This window comes from Chiloscyllium plagiosum, unplaced genomic scaffold (assembly GCF_037043375.1).
Source record: "Chiloscyllium plagiosum isolate Xiang-an unplaced genomic scaffold, Cpla_swu_hap1 HiC_scaffold_46, whole genome shotgun sequence".
NCBI lineage: Eukaryota > Metazoa > Chordata > Chondrichthyes > Orectolobiformes > Hemiscylliidae > Chiloscyllium > Chiloscyllium plagiosum.
The window spans coordinates 9,956,214-9,973,423 of NW_028270184.1; the positions used below are offsets into that span (position 1 = coordinate 9,956,214).

The 17,210-nt window shown below is 66.0% G+C and overlaps 1 protein-coding gene across 1 annotated transcript in view; it reads left to right on the forward strand.

The window, feature by feature from the left end:
- The window catches only part of atg2a (autophagy related 2A), a 210,814-nt gene that overhangs the window by 110,834 nt on the left and 82,770 nt on the right, over positions 1–17,210 (forward strand). The window contains exon 25 of the mRNA XM_087983599.1: positions 16,233–16,325. Coding sequence (XP_087839725.1) covers positions 16,233–16,325 — 93 coding nt within the window. The remainder of the gene's footprint in view (positions 1–16,232; positions 16,326–17,210) is intronic.

Consider the following 17,210-nt stretch of genomic DNA (forward strand, 5'->3'; position numbering starts at 1 on the left):
CTCCCCAGCCTCTCTCTCCCTCCATCACTCCCCCAGCCTCTCTCTCCCTCCCTCACCCCCCCAGCCTCTCTCTCCCTCCCTCACCCCCCCAGCCTCTCTCTCCCTCCCTCACACCCCCAGCCTCTCTCTCCCTCCCTCACTCCCCCAGCCTCTCTCTCCCTCCATCACTCCCCCAGCCTCTCTCTCCCTCCCTCACCTCCCCAGCCTCTCTCTCCCTCCCTCACTCCCCCAGCCTCTCTCTCCCTCCCTCACCCCCCCAGCCTCTCTTAACCTCCCTCACCCCCCCCAGCCTCTCTCTCCCTCCCTCACACCCCCAGCCTCTCTCTCCCTCCCTCACACCCCCAGCCTCTCTCTCCCTCCCTCACACCCCCAGCCTCACTCTCCCTCACCTCCCCAGCCTCTCTCTCCCTCCCTCACTCCCCCAGCCTCACTCTCCCTCACCTCCCCAGCCTCTCTCTCCCTCCCTCACACCCCCAGCCTCTCTCTCCCTCCCTCACTCCCCCAGCCTCTCTCTCCCTCCATCACCCCCCCAGCCTCTCTCTCCCTCCATCACCCCCCCAGCCTCTCTCTCCCTCCCTCCTGCCCCCAGCCTCTCTCTCCCTCCCTCCTGCCCCCAGCCTCTCTCTCCCTCCCTCACTCCCCCAGCCTCTCTCTCCCTCCCTCACCCCCCCAGCCTCTCTCTCCCTCCCTCACGCCCCCAGCCTCTCTCTCCCTCCATCACCCCCCCCAGCCTCTCTCTCCCTCCATCACCCCCCCCAGCCTCTCTCTCCCTCCATCACGCCCCCAGCCTCTCTCTCCCTCCCTCACCCCCCCAGCCTCTCTCTCCCTCCCTCACACCCCCAGCCTCTCTCTCCCTCCCTCACACCCCCAGCCTCTCTCTCCCTCCCTCACACCCCCAGCCTCTCCCTCCCTCCATCACACCCCCAGCCTCTCTCTCCCTCCCTCACTCCCCCAGCCTCTCTCTCCCTCCCACACCTCCAAAGCCTCTCTCTCCCTCCATCACCCCCCCAGCCTCTCCCTCCCTCCATCACGCCCCCAGCCTCTCTCTCCCTCCATCACTCCCCCAGCCTCTCTCTCCCTCCCTCACCCCCCCAGCCTCTCTCTCCCTCCCTCACTCCCCCAGCCTCTCTCTCCCTCCATCACTCCCCCAGCCTCTCTCTCCCTCCCTCACCCCCCCAGCCTCTCTCTCCCTCCCTCACACCCCCAGCCTCTCTCTCCCTCCCTCACTCCCCCAGCCTCTCTCTCCCTCCATCACTCCCCCAGCCTCTCTCTCCCTCCCTCACCTCCCCAGCCTCTCTCTCCCTCCCTCACTCCCCCAGCCTCTCTCTCCCTCCCTCACCCCCCCAGCCTCTCTTAACCTCCCTCACCCCCCCCAGCCTCTCTCTCCCTCCCTCACACCCCCAGCCTCTCTCTCCCTCCCTCACACCCCCAGCCTCTCTCTCCCTCCCTCACACCCCCAGCCTCTCTCTCCCTCCCTCACACCCGCAGCCTCTCTCTCCCTCCCTCACACCCCCAGCCTCTCTCTCCCTCCCTCACCTCCCCAGCCTCTCTCTCCCTCCCTCACCTCCCCAGCCTCTCTCTCCCTCCCTCACCCCCCAGCCTCTCTCTCCCTCCATCACCCCCCCAGCCTCTCTCTCCCTCCCTCACACCCCCAGCCTCTCTCTCCCTCCATCACGCCCCCAGCCTCTCTCTCCCTCCCTCCCCCCCCAGCCTCTCTCTCCCTCCCTCACCACCCCCAGCCTCTCTCTCCCTCCCTCATTCCCCCAGCCTCTCTCTCCCTCCATCACCTCCCAGCCTCTCTCTCCCTCCCTCACTCCCCAAGCCTCTCTCTCCCTCCCTCACACCCCCAGCCTCTCTCTCCCTCCCTCACCCCCCCAGCCTCTCTCTCCCTCCATCACACCCCCAGCCTCTCTCTCCCTCCGTCACCCCCCCAGCCTCTCTCTCCCTCCGTCACCCCCCCAGCCTCTCTCTCCCTCCATCACGCCCCCAGCCTCTCTCTCCCTCCCTCACCCCCCCCAGCCTCTCTCTCCCTCCCTCACAACCCCAAATCCTCTCTCTCCCTCCCTCACAACCCCAAATCCTCTCTCTCCCTCCCTCACACCCCCAGCCTCTCTCTCTCTCCCTCACCCCCCCAGCCTCTCCCTCCCTCCATCACACCCCCAGCCTCTCTCTCCCTCCCTCACTCCCCCAGCCTCTCTCTCCCTCCCTCACACCCCCAGCCTCTCTCTCCCTCCCTCACTCCCCCAGCCTCACTCTCCCTCCCTCTCCTCCCCAGCCTCTCTCTCCCTCCCTCACACCCCCAGCCTCTCTCTCCCTCCCTCACGCCCCCAGCCTCTCTCTCCCTCCATCACGCCCCCAGCCTCTCTCTCCCTCCATCACCCCCACAGCCTCTCTCTCCCTCCATCACGCCCCCAGCCTCTCTCTCCCTCCATCACCCCCCCAGCCTCTCTCTCCCTCCATCACGCCCCCAGCCTCTCTCTCCCTCCCTCACCCCCCCAGCCTCTCTCTCCCTCCCTCACCCCACCAGCCTCTCTCTCCCTCCCTCACACCCCCAGCCTCTCTCTCCCTCCCTCACTACCCCAGCCTCTCTCTCCCTCCTTCACCTCCAAAGCCTCTCTCTCCCTCCAACACCCCCCCAGCCTCTCCCTCCCTCCATCACGCCCCCAGCCTCTCTCTCCCTCCCTCACTCCCCCAGCCTCTCTCTCCCTCCATCACTGCCCCAGCCTCTCTCTCCCTCCCTCAGCCCCCAGCGTCTCTCTCCCTCCCTCACTCCCCCAGCCTCTCTCTCCCTCCATCACTCCCCCAGCCTCTCTCTCCCTCCCTCACCCCCCCAGCCTCTCTCTCCCTCCCTCACACCCCCAGCCTCTCTCTCCCTCCCTCACCCCCCCAGCCTCTCCCTCCCTCCATCACTCCCCCAGCCTCTCCCTCCCTCCATCACTCCCCCAGCCTCTCTCTCCCTCCCTCACACCCCCAGCCTCTCTCTCCCTCCCTCACACCCCCAGCCTCTCTCTCCCTCCCTCACACCCCCAGCCTCTCTCTCCATCCCTCACTCCCCCAGCCTCTCTCTCCCTCCCTCACCTCCAAAGCCTCTCCCTCCCTCCATCACGCCCCCAGCCTCTCTCTCCCTCCCTCACTCCCCCAACCTCTCTCTCCCTCCATCACTCCCCCAGCCTCTCTCTCCCTCCCTCACCCCCCCAGCCTCTCTCTCCCTCCCTCACTCCCCCAGCCTCTCTCTCCCTCCATCACTCCCCCAGCCTCTCTCTCCCTCCCTCACCCCCCCAGCCTCTCTCTCCCTCCCTCACCCCCCCAGCCTCTCTCTCCCTCCCTCACCCCCACAGCCTCTCTCTCCCTCCCTCACCCCCCCAGCCTCTCTCTCCCTCCATCACTCCCCCAGCCTCTCTCTCCCTCCCTCACCTCCCCAGCCTCTCCCTCACTCCCCCAGCCTCTCTCTCCCTCCCTCACCTCCCCAGCCTCTCTCTCCCTCCGTCACTCCCCCAGCCTCTCTCTCCCTCCGTCACCCCCCCAGCCTCTCTCTCCCTCCGTCACTCCCCCAGCCTCTCTCTCCCTCCCTCACCACCCCCAGCCTCTCTCTCCCTCCCTCACACCCCCAGCCTCTCTCTCCCTCCCTCACCTCCCCAGCCTCTCTCTCCCTCCGTCACTCCCCCAGCCTCTCTCTCCCTCCGTCACCCCCCCAGCCTCTCTCTCCCTCCGTCACCCCCCCAGCCTCTCTCTCCCTCTCTCTATCCCTCCCTCACCTCCCCAGCCTCTCTCTCCCTCCATCACCCCCCCAGCCTCTCTCTCCCTCCATCACGCCCCCAGCCTCTCTCTCCCTCCCTAACCCCCCCAGCCTCTCTCTCCCTCCCTCACACCCCCAGCCTCTCTCTCCCTCCCTCACACCCCCAGCCTCTCTCTCCCTCCCTAACCCCCCCAGCCTCTCTCTCCCTCCCTCACACCCCCAGCCTCTCTCTCCCTCCCTCACTCCCCCAGCCTCTCTCTCCCTCCATCACTCCCCCAGCCTCTCTCTCCCTCCCTCACCCCCCCAGCCTCTCTCTCCCTCCCTCACCTCCCCAGCCTCTCTCTCCCTCCCTCACCTCCCCAGCCTCTCTCTCCCTCCCTCACCTCCCCAGCCTCTCTCTCCCTCCCTCACCCCCCAGCCTCTCTCTCCCTCCATCACCCCCCCAGCCTCTCTCTCCCCCCATCACCCCCCCAGCCTCTCTCTCCCTCCCTCACCCCCCCCAGCCTCTCTCTCCCTCCCTCACCACCCCCAGCCTCTCTCTCCCTCCCTCACACCCCCAGCCTCTCTCTCCCTCCATCACCCCCCAGCCTCTCTCTCCCTCCCTCACTCCCCCAGCCTCTCTCTCCCTCCCTCACACCCCCAGCCTCTCTCTCCCTCCCTCACCCCCCCAGCCTCCCTCTCCCTCTCTCTCTCCCTCCCTCACCTCCCCAGCCTCTCTCTCCCTCCCTCACCTCCGCAGCCTCTCTCTCCCTCCCTCACTCCCCCAGCCTCACTCTCCCTCACCTCCCCAGCCTCTCTCTCCCTCCATCACCCCCCCAGCCTCTCTCTCCCTCCCTCATGCCCCCAGCCTCTCTCTCCCTCCCTCACTCCCCCAGCCTCTCTCTCCCTCCCACACCTCCAAAGCCTCTCTCTCCCTCCATCACCCCCCCAGCCTCTCCCTCCCTCCATCACGCCCCCAGCCTCTCTCTCCCTCCCTCACACCCCCAGCCTCTCTCTCCCTCCCTCACACCCCCAGCCTCTCCCTCCCTCCATCACACCCCCAGCCTCTCTCTCCCTCCCTCACTCCCCCAGCCTCTCTCTCCCTCCCACACCTCCAAAGCCTCTCTCTCCCTCCATCACCCCCCCAGCCTCTCCCTCCCTCCATCACCCCCCCAGCCTCTCCCTCCCTCCATCACGCCCCCAGCCTCTCTCTCCCTCCATCACTCCCCCAGCCTCTCTCTCCCTCCCTCACCTCCCCAGCCTCTCTCTCCGTCCCTCACACCCCCAGCCTCTCTCTCCCTCCCTCACACCCCCAGCCTCTCTCTCCCTCCCTCACACCCCCAGCCTCTCTCTCCCTCCCTCACCTCCCCAGCCTCTCTCTCCCTCCCTCACCTCCCCAGCCTCTCTCTCCCTCCCTCACCTCCCCAGCCTCTCTCTCCCTCCCTCACCCCCCAGCCTCTCTCTCCCTCCATCACCCCCCCAGCCTCTCTCTCCCTCCATCACCCCCCCAGCCTCTCTCTCCCTCCCTCACCCCCCCCAGCCTCTCTCTCCCTCCCTCACACGCCCAGCATCTCTCTCCCTCCCTCACACCCCCAGCCTCTCTCTCCCTCCCTCACCCCCCCAGCCTCCCTCTCCCTCTCTCTCTCCCTCCCTCACCTCCCCAGCCTCTCTCTCCCTCCCTCACCTCCGCAGCCTCTCTCTCCCTCCCTCACTCCCCCAGCCTCACTCTCCCTCACCTCCCCAGCCTCTCTCTCCCTCCATCACCCCCCCAGCCTCTCTCTCCCTCCCTCATGCCCCCAGCCTCTCTCTCCCTCCCTCACTCCCCCAGCCTCTCTCTCCCTCCCACACCTCCAAAGCCTCTCTCTCCCTCCATCACCCCCCCAGCCTCTCCCTCCCTCCATCACGCCCCCAGCCTCTCTCTCCCTCCCTCACACCCCCAGCCTCTCTCTCCCTCCCTCACACCCCCAGCCTCTCCCTCCCTCCATCACACCCCCAGCCTCTCTCTCCCTCCCTCACTCCCCCAGCCTCTCTCTCCCTCCCACACCTCCAAAGCCTCTCTCTCCCTCCATCACCCCCCCAGCCTCTCCCTCCCTCCATCACGCCCCCAGCCTCTCTCTCCCTCCCTCACTCCCCCAGCCTCTCTCTCCCTCCCTCACCCCCCCAGCCTCTCTCTCCCTCCCTCACTCCCCCAGCCTCTCTCTCCCTCCATCACTCCCCCAGCCTCTCTCTCCCTCCCTCACCCCCCCAGCCTCTCTCTCCCTCCCTCACACCCCCAGCCTCTCTCTCCCTCCCTCACCTCCCCAGCCTCTCTCTCCGTCCCTCACACCCCCAGCCTCTCTCTCCCTCCCTCACACCCCCAGCCTCTCTCTCCCTCCCTCACACCCTCAGCCTCTCTCTCCCTCCCTCACCTCCCCAGCCTCTCTCTCCCTCCCTCACCTCCCCAGCCTCTCTCTCCCTCCCTCACCTCCCCAGCCTCTCTCTCCCTCCCTCACCCCCCAGCCTCTCTCTCCCTCCATCACCCCCCCAGCCTCTCTCTCCCTCCATCACCCCCCCAGCCTCTCTCTCCCTCCATCACCCCCCCAGCCTCTCTCTCCCTCCCTCACCCCCCCCAGCCTCTCTCTCCCTCCCTCACCACCCCCAGCCTCTCTCTCCCTCCCTCACACCCCCAGCCTCTCTCTCCCTCCATCACCCCCCAGCCTCCCTCTCCCTCCCTCACTCCCCCAGCCTCTCTCTCCCTCCCTCACACCCCCAGCCTCTCTCTCCCTCCCTCACCCCCCCAGCCTCCCTCTCCCTCTCTCTCTCCCTCCCTCACCTCCCCAGCCTCTCTCTCCCTCCCTCACCTCCGCAGCCTCTCTCTCCCTCCCTCACTCCCCCAGCCTCACTCTCCCTCACCTCCCCAGCCTCTCTCTCCCTCCATCACCCCCCCAGCCTCTCTCTCCCTCCCTCATGCCCCCAGCCTCTCTCTCCCTCCCTCACTCCCCCAGCCTCTCTCTCCCTCCCACACCTCCAAAGCCTCTCTCTCCCTCCATCACCCCCCCAGCCTCTCCCTCCCTCCATCACGCCCCCAGCCTCTCTCTCCCTCCATCACTCCCCCAGCCTCTCTCTCCCTCCCTCACCCCCCCAGCCTCTCTCTCCCTCCCTCACTCCCCCAGCCTCTCTCTCCCTCCATCACTCCCCCAGCCTCTCTCTCCCTCCCTCACCCCCCCAGCCTCTCTCTCCCTCCCTCACACCCCCAGCCTCTCTCTCCCTCCCTCACCTCCCCAGCCTCTCTCTCCCTCCCTCACACCCCCAGCCCCTCTCTCCCTCCCTCACACCCCCAGCCTCTCTCTCCCTCCCTCACACCCCCAGCCTCTCTCTCCCTCCCTCACCTACCCAGCCTCTCTCTCCCTCCCTCACCTCCCCAGCCTCTCTCTCCCTCCCTCACCTCCCCAGCCTCTCTCTCCCTCCCTCACCCCCCAGCCTCTCTCTCCCTCCCTCACCTCCCCAGCCTCTCTCTCCCTCCCTCACACCCCCAGCCTCTCTCTCCCTCCCTCACACCCCCAGCCTCTCTCTCCCTCCCTCACCTACCCAGCCTCTCTCTCCCTCCCTCTCCTCCCCAGCCTCTCTCTCCCTCCCTCACACCCCCAGCCTCTCTCTCCCTCCCTCACACCCCCAGCCTCTCTCTCCCTCCCTCACCTACCCAGCCTCTCTCTCCCTCCCTCTCCTCCCCAGCCTCTCTCTCCCGCCCTCACACCCCCAGCCTCTCTCTCCCTCGCTCACGCCCCCAGCCTCTCTCTCCCTCCATCACGCCCCCAGCCTCTCTCTCCCTCCATCACCCCCACAGCCTCTCTCTCCCTCCATCACGCCCCCAGCCCCTCTCTCCCTCCCACACCCCCCCAGCCTCTCTCTCCCTCCCTCACCCCACCAGCCTCTCTCTCCCTCCCTCACACCCCCAGCCTCTCTCTCCCTCCCTCACACCCCCAGCCTCTCCCTCCCTCCATCACACCCCCAGCCTCTCTCTCCCTCCCTCACTCCCCCAGCCTCTCTCTCCCTCCCTCCCCTCCAAAGCCTCTCTCTCCCTCCAACACCCCCCCAGCCTCTCCCTCCCTCCATCACGCCCCCAGCCTCTCTCTCCCTCCCTCACTCCCCCAGCCTCTCTCTCCCTCCATCACTGCCCCAGCCTCTCTCTCCCTCCCTCACTCCCCCAGCCTCTCTCTCCCTCCATCACTCCCCCAGCCTCTCTCTCCCTCCCTCACCCCCCCAGCCTCTCTCTCCCTCCCTCACCCCCCCAGCCTCTCCCTCCCTCCATCACTCCCCCAGCCTCTCTCTCCCTCCCTCACACCCCCAGCCTCTCTCTCCCTCCCTCACACCCCCAGCCTCTCTCTCCCTCCCTCACACCCCCAGCCTCTCTCTCCCTCCCTCACACCCCCAGCCTCTCTCTCCCTCCCTCACTCCCCCAGCCTCTCTCTCCCTCCCTCACCTCCAAAGCCTCTCCCTCCCTCCATCACGCCCCCAGCCTCTCTCTCCCTCCCTCACTCCCCCAGCCTCTCTCTCCCTCCATCACTCCCCCAGCCTCTCTCTCCCTCCCTCACCCCTCCAGCCTCTCTCTCCCTCCCTCACCTCCCCAGCCTCTCTCTCCCTCCATCACTCCCCCAGCCTCTCTCTCCCTCCCTCACCCCCCCAGCCTCTCTCTCCCTCCCTCACCCCCCCAGCCTCTCTCTCCCTCCCTCACACCCCCAGCCTCTCTCTCCCTCCCTCACTCCCCCAGCCTCTCTCTCCCTCCATAACTCCCCCAGCCTCTCTCTCCCTCCCTCACCTCCCCAGCCTCTCTCTCCCTCCCTCACCTCCCCAGCCTCTCTCTCCCTCCCTCACTCCCCCAGCCTCTCTCTCCCTCCCTCACCCCCCCAGCCTCTCTTAACCTCCCTCACCCCCCCCAGCCTCTCTCTCCCTCCCTCACACCCCCAGCCTCTCTCTCCCTCCCTCACACCCCCAGCCTCTCTCTCCCTCCCTCACACCCCCAGCCTCACTCTCCCTCACCTCCCCAGCCTCTCTCTCCCTCCCTCACTCCCCCAGCCTCACTCTCCCTCACCTCCCCAGCCTCTCTCTCCCTCCCTCACACCCCCAGCCTCTCTCTCCCTCCCTCACTCCCCCAGCCTCTCTCTCCCTCCATCACCCCCCCAGCCTCTCTCTCCCTCCCTCATGCCCCCAGCCTCTCTCTCCCTCCCTCACTCCCCCAGCCTCTCTCTCCCTCCCTCACCCCCCCAGCCTCTCTCTCCCTCCCTCACGCCCCCAGCCTCTCTCTCCCTCCATCACGCCCCCAGCCTCTCTCTCCCTCCATCACCCCCCCAGCCTCTCTCTCCCTCCATCACGCCCCCAGCCTCTCTCTCCCTCCCTCACCCCCCCAGCCTCTCTCTCCCTCCCTCACCCCCCCAGCCTCTCTCTCCCTCCCTCACACCCCCAGCCTCTCTCTCCCTCCCTCACACCCCCAGCCTCTCTCTCCCTCCCTCACACCCCCAGCCTCTCCCTCCCTCCATCACACCCCCAGCCTCTCTCTCCCTCCCTCACTCCCCCAGCCTCTCTCTCCCTCCCACACCTCCAAAGCCTCTCTCTCCCTCCATCACCCCCCCAGCCTCTCCCTCCCTCCATCACGCCCCCAGCTTCTCTCTCCCTCCATCACTCCCCCAGCCTCTCTCTCCCTCCCTCACCCCCCCAGCCTCTGTCTCCCTCCCTCACTCCCCCAGCCTCTCTCTCCCTCCATCACTCCCCCAGCCTCTCTCTCCCTCCCTCACCCCCCCAGCCTCTCTCTCCCTCCCTCACTCCCCCAGCCTCTCTCTCCCTCCCTCACTCCCCCAGCCTCTCTCTCCCTCCATCACTCCCCCAGCCTCTCTCTCCCTCCCTCACCTCCCCAGCCTCTCTCTCCCTCCCTCACTCCCCCAGCCTCTCTCTCCCTCCCTCACCCCCCCAGCCTCTCTTAACCTCCCTCACCCCCCCCAGCCTCTCTCTCCCTCCCTCACACCCCCAGCCTCTCTCTCCCTCCCTCACACCCCCAGCCTCTCTCTCCCTCCCTCACACCCACAGCCTCACTCTCCCTCACCTCCCCAGCCTCTCTCTCCCTCCCTCACTCCCCCAGCCTCACTCTCCCTCACCTCCCCAGCCTCTCTCTCCCTCCCTCACACCCCCAGCCTCTCTCTCCCTCCCTCACACCCCCAGCCTCTCTCTCCCTCCCTCACCTCCCCAGCCTCTCTCTCCCTCCCTCACCTCCCCAGCCTCTCTCTCCCTCCATCACACCCCCAGCCTCTCTCTCCCTCCCTCACTCCCCCAGCCTCTCTCTCCCTCCCTCACCCCCCCAGCCTCTCTCTCCCTCCCTCACACCCCCAGCCTCTCTCTCCCTCCATCACCCCCCCCAGCCTCTCTCTCCCTCCCTCACCTCCCCAGCCTCTCTCTCCCTCCCTCACCTCCCCAGCCTCTCTCTCCCTCCCTCACCTCCCCAGCCTCTCTCTCCCTCCCTCACCCCCCAGCCTCTCTCTCCCTCCATCACCCCCCCAGCCTCTCTCTCCCTCCATCACCCCCCCAGCCTCTCTCTCCCTCCCTCACACCCCCAGCCTCTCTCTCCCTCCATCACGCCCCCAGCCTCTCTCTCCCTCCATCACCCCCCCAGCCTCTCTCTCCCTCCATCACCCCCCCAGCCTCTCTCTCCCTCCCTCACATCCCCAGCCTCTCTCTCCCTCCCTCACCCCCCCCAGCCTCTCTCTCCCTCCCTCACCACCCCCAGCCTCTCTCTCCCTCCCTCACACCCCCAGCCTCTCTCTCCCTCCCTCACTCCCCCAGCCTCTCTCTCCCTCCCTCACACCCCCAGCCTCTCTCTCCCTCCCTCACCCCCCCCAGCCTCTCTCTCCCTCCCTCACAACCCCAAATCCTCTCTCTCCCTCCCTCACAACCCCAAATCCTCTCTCTCCCTCCCTCACACCCCCAGCCTCTCGCTCCCTCACCCCCCCAGCCTCTCCCTCCCTCCATCACACCCCCAGCCTCTCTCTCCCTCCCTCACTCCCCCAGCCTCTCTCTCCCTCCCTCACACCCTCAGCCTCTCTCTCCCTCCCTCACTCCCCCAGCCTCACTCTCCCTCCCTCTCCTCCCCAGCCTCTCTCTCCCTCCCTCACACCCCCAGCCTCTCTCTCCCTCCCTCACGCCCCCAGCCTCTCTCTCCCTCCATCACGCCCCCAGCCTCTCTCTCCCTCCATCACCCCCACAGCCTCTCTCTCCCTCCATCACGCCCCCAGCCTCTCTCTCCCTCCATCACCCCCCCAGCCTCTCTCTCCCTCCATCACGCCCCCAGCCTCTCTCTCCCTCCCTCACCCCCCCAGCCTCTCTCTCCCTCCCTCACCCCACCAGCCTCTCTCTCCCTCCCTCACACCCCCAGCCTCTCTCTCCCTCCCTCACACCCCCAGCCTCTCCCTCCCTCCATCACACCCCCAGCCTCTCTCTCCCTCCCTCACCTCCAAAGCCTCTCTCTCCCTCCAACACCCCCCCCAGCCTCTCCCTCCCTCCATCACGCCCCCAGCCTCTCTCTCCCTCCCTCACTCCCCCAGCCTCTCTCTCCCTCCATCACTGCCCCAGCCTCTCTCTCCCTCCCTCACCCCCCCAGCGTCTCTCTCCCTCCCTCACTCCCCCAGCCTCTCTCTCCCTCCCTCACCCCCCCAGCCTCTCTCTCCCTCCCTCACACCCCCAGCCTCTCTCTCCCTCCCTCCATCACTCCCACAGCCTCTCTCTCCCTCCCTCACACCCCCAGCCTCTCTCTCCCTCCCTCACACCCCCAGCCTCTCTCTCCCTCCCTCACTCCCCCAGCCTCTCTCTCCCTCCCTCACTCCCCCAGCCTCTCTCTCCCTCCCTCACCTCCAAAGCCTCTCCCTCCCTCCATCACGCCCCCAGCCTCTCTCTCCCTCCCTCACTCCCCCAGCCTCTCTCTCCCTCCATCACTCCCCCAGCCTCTCTCTCCCTCCCTCACCCCCCCAGCCTCTCTCTCCCTCCCTCACCTCCCCAGCCTCTCTCTCCCTCCATCACTCCCCCAGCCTCTCTCTCCCTCCCTCACCCCTCCAGCCTCTCTCTCCCTCCCTCACCCCCCCAGCCTCTCTCTCCCTCCCTCACTCCCCCAGCCTCTCTCTCCCTCCATCACTCCCCCAGCCTCTCTCTCCCTCCCTCACCTCCCCAGCCTCTCTCTCCCTCCCTCACTCCCCCAGCCTCTCTCTCCCTCCCTCACCCCCCCAGCCTCTCTTAACCTCCCTCACCCCCCCTGCCTCTCTCTCCCTCCCTCACACCCCCAGCCTCTCTCTCCCTCCCTCACACCCCCAGCCTCTCTCTCCCTCCCTCACACCCCCAGCCTCTCTCTCCCTCCCTCACACCCCCAGCCTCTCTCTCCCTCCCTCACCTCCCCAGCCTCTCTCTCCCTCCCTCACCTCCCCAGCCTCTCTCTCCCTCCCTCACCCCCCCAGCCTCTCTCTCCCTCCATCACTCCCCCAGCCTCTCTCTCCCTCCATCACTCCCCCAGCCTCACTCTCCCTCCGTCACTCCCCCAGCCTCTCTCTCCCTCCCTCACCCCCCCAGCCTCTCTCTCCCTCCATCACTCCCCCAGCCTCTCTCTCCCTCCATCACTCCCCCAGCCTCACTCTCCCTCCGTCACTCCCCCAGCCTCTCTCTCCCTCCGTCACCCCCCCAGCCTCTCTCTCCCTCTCTCTCTCCCTCCCTCACCTCCCCAGCCTCTCTCTCCCTCCCTCACTCCCCCAGCCCCTCTCTCCCTCCATCACTCCCCCAGCCTCTCTCTCCCTCCCTCACACCCCCAGCCTCTCTCTCCCTCCCTCACCTCCCCAGCCTCTCTCTCCCTCCCTCACTCCCCCAGCCTCACTCTCCCTCACCTCCCCAGCCTCTCTCTCCCTCCCTCACACCCCCAGCCTCTCTCTCCCTCCCTCACTCCCCCAGCCTCTCTCTCCCTCCATCACCCCCCCAGCCTCTCTCTCCCTCCATCACCCCCCCAGCCCCTCTCCCTCCCTCAGCCCCCAGCCTCTCTCTCCCTCCCTCACCCTCTTCACCCCCCTCCCTCACCTCCTCTCTCACCCACCCAACCCCTCACTCTCTCCCAACCCCTCACTCTCTCCCAACCCCTCACTCTCCCTTGCCCCCTCACTCTCCCTTGCCCCCTCACTCTCCCTTGCCCCCTCACTCTCCCTTGCCCCCTCACTCTCCCTTGCCCCCTCACTCTCCCTTGCCCCCTCACTCTCCCTTGCCCCCGCACTCTCCCTCGCCCTCTCTGCCTCCCTCGCCCTCTCTGCCTCCCTCGCCCTCTATCCTTTGCCCCCTCTTCCTTCCTCGCCCCCTCACTCTCCCTCGCCCCCGCACTCTCCCTCGCCCTCGCCCCCTCCCTCGCCCCCTCCCCCTCCCTCGCCCCCTCCCCCTCCCTCGCCCCCGCCCTCTCCCTCGCCCCCGCCCTCTCCCTCGCCCCCGCCCCCTCCCTCGCCCCCGCCCCCTCCCTCGCCCCCTCCCTCGCCCCCGCCCCCTCCTCGCCCCCGCCCCCTCCCTCGCCCCCGCCCCCTCCTCGCCCCCGCCCCCTCCCTCGCCCCCGCCCCCTCCCTCGCCCCCGCCCCCTCCCTCGCCCCCGCCCCCTCCCTCGCCCTCGCCCCCGCCCCCTCCCTCGCCCCCCGCCCCCTCCCTCGCCCCCCGCCCCCTCCCTCGCCCCCGCCCCCTCCCTCGCCCCCGCCCCCTCCCTCGCCCCCCGCCCCCTCCCTCGCCCCCGCCCCCTCCCTCGCCCCCGCCCCCTCCCTCGCCCCCGCCCCCTCCCTCGCCCCCGCCCCCTCCCTCGCCCCCGCCCCCCTCCCTCGCCCCCGCCCCCTCCCTCGCCCCCGCCCCGCCCCCGCCCCCTCCCTCGCCCCCGCCCCCTCACTCGCCCCCGCCCCCTCACTCGCCCCCGCCCCCTCACTCGCCCCCGCCCCCTCACTCGCCCCCGCCCCCTCACTCGCCCCCGCCCCCTCACTCGCCCCCGCCCCCTCTCCCTCCCCTCGCCCTCTCTCCCTCCCTCTCCCCCTCTCTCCCTCCCTCTCGCCCTCTCTCCCCTCCCTCTCGCCCTCTCTCCCTCCCTCTCTCCCTCTCTCCCTCCTCTCTCCCTCCCTCTCTCCCTTCCTCCCTCCCTCCCCTCTCTCCCTCCCTCCCTCTCTCCCTCCCTCCCTCCCTCCCTCTCTCCCTCCCTCCCTCCCTCCCTCCCTCCCTTTCCCTTCCTCACCCCCTCCTCCTCCCTCATCCCCTCCCCCTCCCTCACACCTTACCCCTTCCTTATCCCCTCCCCCTCCCTCACCCCCTCCCCCTCATCCCCTCCCCTTCCTCATCCCCTCCCTCACATTCTTGTCTTTTTTGTTTAACCTTTCCACAGTCTGACCTTGACCCACATCTCTCTCTATCATTACCCTTCTCTGTCAGTCTGTCTCCCTCTCTCACAAATCTCTTTTACCATCTCTCTCTCTCTCTCTCTTCCTCTGCCTCTATCTCGTCCCCTCACCTCTTTTCATTCCTGAACTCACCCAGTCTCTCTCTCTCCCCCCCAGTCCCTCCCTGCCCCCTCTCATTTGGTCACCCCACTTTGCCTTCCCCTGCCATCCCCCCACCAACTCTTTCCCATGACCCCTCTGTAAAGCCTGGGGGTGGGGGGTGTGTGAATTTGAACAAGGGCTCCTGCCCCAAGACGCTGAACAGAGTCCTGCTGAGGGGACTGTGCTGCGTAATTTGCACCGGTGACATGTGAAATTTGGTTTCATAGAGCTGGCCTCGAACTCAGTCTCATTTCCTTGGAGCCTGGGAGGCTGAGGCGTGGCCTTATGGAGGTTCCTAAACTCACGAGGGGCATGGGTAGGGTGGATAGCCACCGTCTTTTCTCGAGGGTGGGTGAGTTTTTAACTAAGGGGCGTGTTTTTAAGGTCAGAGGGGAAAAGGGCCTGTGGGGCAACCTTTTCACACAGAGGGTGAGTGGAAGGAACTGCCACAGGAAGTGGTAGATGCAGATACAGTTACAACATTTGAAAGACATTTGGACAGACATATGGGGATGGCTCAGTGGTTAGCACTGCTGTCTCACAGCACCAGGGACCCAGGTTCAATCCCACCCTCAGGTGACTGACTGTGTGGAGTTTGCACAGATGTGCAGGTTAGGGTGGATTGGCCGTGCTAAATTGTCCCATAGTGCCCAGGGATGTGCGGGTTATGGTGGATTGGCCATGCTAAATTGTCCCATAGTGCCCAGGGATGTGCGGGTTATGGTGGATTGGCCGTGCTAAATTGTCCCATAGTGCCCAGGGATGTGCAGGTTAGGGTGGATTGGCCGTGCTAAATTGTCCCGGCGTGCCCAGGGATGTGCAGGTTAGGGTGGATTGGCCGTGCTAAATTGTCCCATAGTGCCCAGGGATGTACAGGTTAGGGTGGATTGGCCGTGCTAAATTGTCCCATAGTGCCCAGGGATGTGCAGGTTAGGGTGGATTGGCCGTGCTAAATTGTCCCATAGTGCCCAGGGATGTACAGGTTAGGGTGGATTGGCCGTGCTAAATTGTCCCATAGTGCCCAGGGATGTACAGGTTAGGGTGGATTGGCCGTGCTAAATTGTCCCATAGTGCCCAGGGATGTGCAGGTTAGGGTGGGTTGGCCGTGCTAAATTGTCCCATAGTGCCCAGGGATGTGCAGGTTAGGGTGGATTGGCCGTGCTAAATTGTCCCATAGTGCCCAGGGATGTGCAGGTTAGGGTGGGTTGGCCGTGCTAAATTGTCCCATAGTGCCCAGGGATGTGGCAGGTTAGGGTGGATTGGCCGTGCTAAATTATCCCACAGTGCCCAGGGATGTGCAGGTTAGGGTGGATTGGCCGTGTTAAATTGTCCCATAGTGTCCAGGGATGTGCAGGTTAGGGTGGATTGGCCGTGTTAAATTGTCCCATAGTGTCCAGGGATGTGCAGGTTATGGTGGATTGGCCGTGCTAAATTGTCCCACGATGCCCAGGGATGTGCAGGTTAGGGTGGATTGGCCGTGCTAAATTGTCCCATAGTGCCCAGGGATGTGCAGGTTAGGGTGGATTGGCTGTGCTAAATTGTCCCATAGTGCCCAGGGATGTGCAGGTTAGGGTGGATTGGCCGTGCTAAATTGTCCCATAGTGTCCAGGGATGTGCAGGTTAGGGTGGATTGGCCGTGCTAAATTACCCTGCAGTGTTAGGTGCATTACTCAGGGGTAAATATAGGGTCGAGGAATGGGTCTGGGTGGGACACTCTTTGGTGGGTCGGTGAGGACTTGTTGGGCCGAAGGGCGTGTTTTCCACGCTGTCGGAAGTTTAATCTGATCATGAAAAGGATAGTTTTAGAGGGATGTGGGCCGAACGCAGGCAAGTGGACCTGGTTTAGTTTGGTCAGAGTGGGCGGATTGGAGCGAAGGGTCTGTTTCCCAGCTGTGTGACCCTTTGAGGAACGTGGGCTTGCTGCTGTCTGACCACTCCTGGGCTTTTTTTTGTTTTGTTTTCTGTCGTAGACCCCTGTACCTGCCAGTCCGGGTCCTGATCACTGCAGAAACCTTCACCCTGTCCAGCAACATCATTGTGGACACCGCGACATTCCACCTCAGGTACGGCGCGGTCACACTCTGAACACGCCTCACAGAAAAAAGGGTTGCCCAACCAGGTCGGATCCCTGAGAGGAAACACGAGGGACGGGTGACTGAAAGCTGGGTCAAAGGTCAGCTCTCGGCAAGGTGGGCAGGCAGGGGAGGGAGAAAGAGAAATGCCGCGGTTCGGGGAGAGAATTTGGGCAGCTTAAGGTGAGAGTACCGACCATGAGATTGATTATCACAGAGAGGTTTGATTTGATTTATTATTGTCGCATGTACCTAGGTACAGTAAAAAGTTTTGTTTTGCACGCAGTACAGGCAGATCACACCATACAAATATCATAAGGTGATAGAACAGAGGGAGGAATACAGCGTTACCGCTGCACAGACAGCGAGATCAACATTAGATTTGAGAGGGCCGTTCATGCGTCTGGTAACAGCGGGGAAGAAGCTGTTCTTGAACCTGTCGGTCCATGTGTTTGAGCTTTTGTCCCTCCTGCCTGAGGGGAGAGGGTGGGAGGGATTATAACCGGGGTGGGAGGGGTCTCTGATGAAGTCGGCTGCCTTCCCGAAGGCAGTGGGAAGGGCAGGATGCCGCAATTGGGGGAGTGTCGTGGGAGGCGGCGAGACCAAAGAGGGATTCGGAAAATCGGTGCAGTGGGAAGTCCACGCCCGAGGTTTGACGAGCGTGCGGGGTTTGAGTGGATCGGTGCGTGGTCACAGCGTTAAAAAACCCCCCAGCGGTCTCTCGTCAAACTCAGCCGGGTGGGCCAAGGGTGGGGAGGTCTGCGATGGCGCCCACTGCGACCGGGAGGAGCCGGAAGCAACTGAGAAACGGACGGAGCGACGGGCACCTTCCAAGCGTAAGGACAGGGAATGCTGAGGCCAGTCTCTCCCTATTAG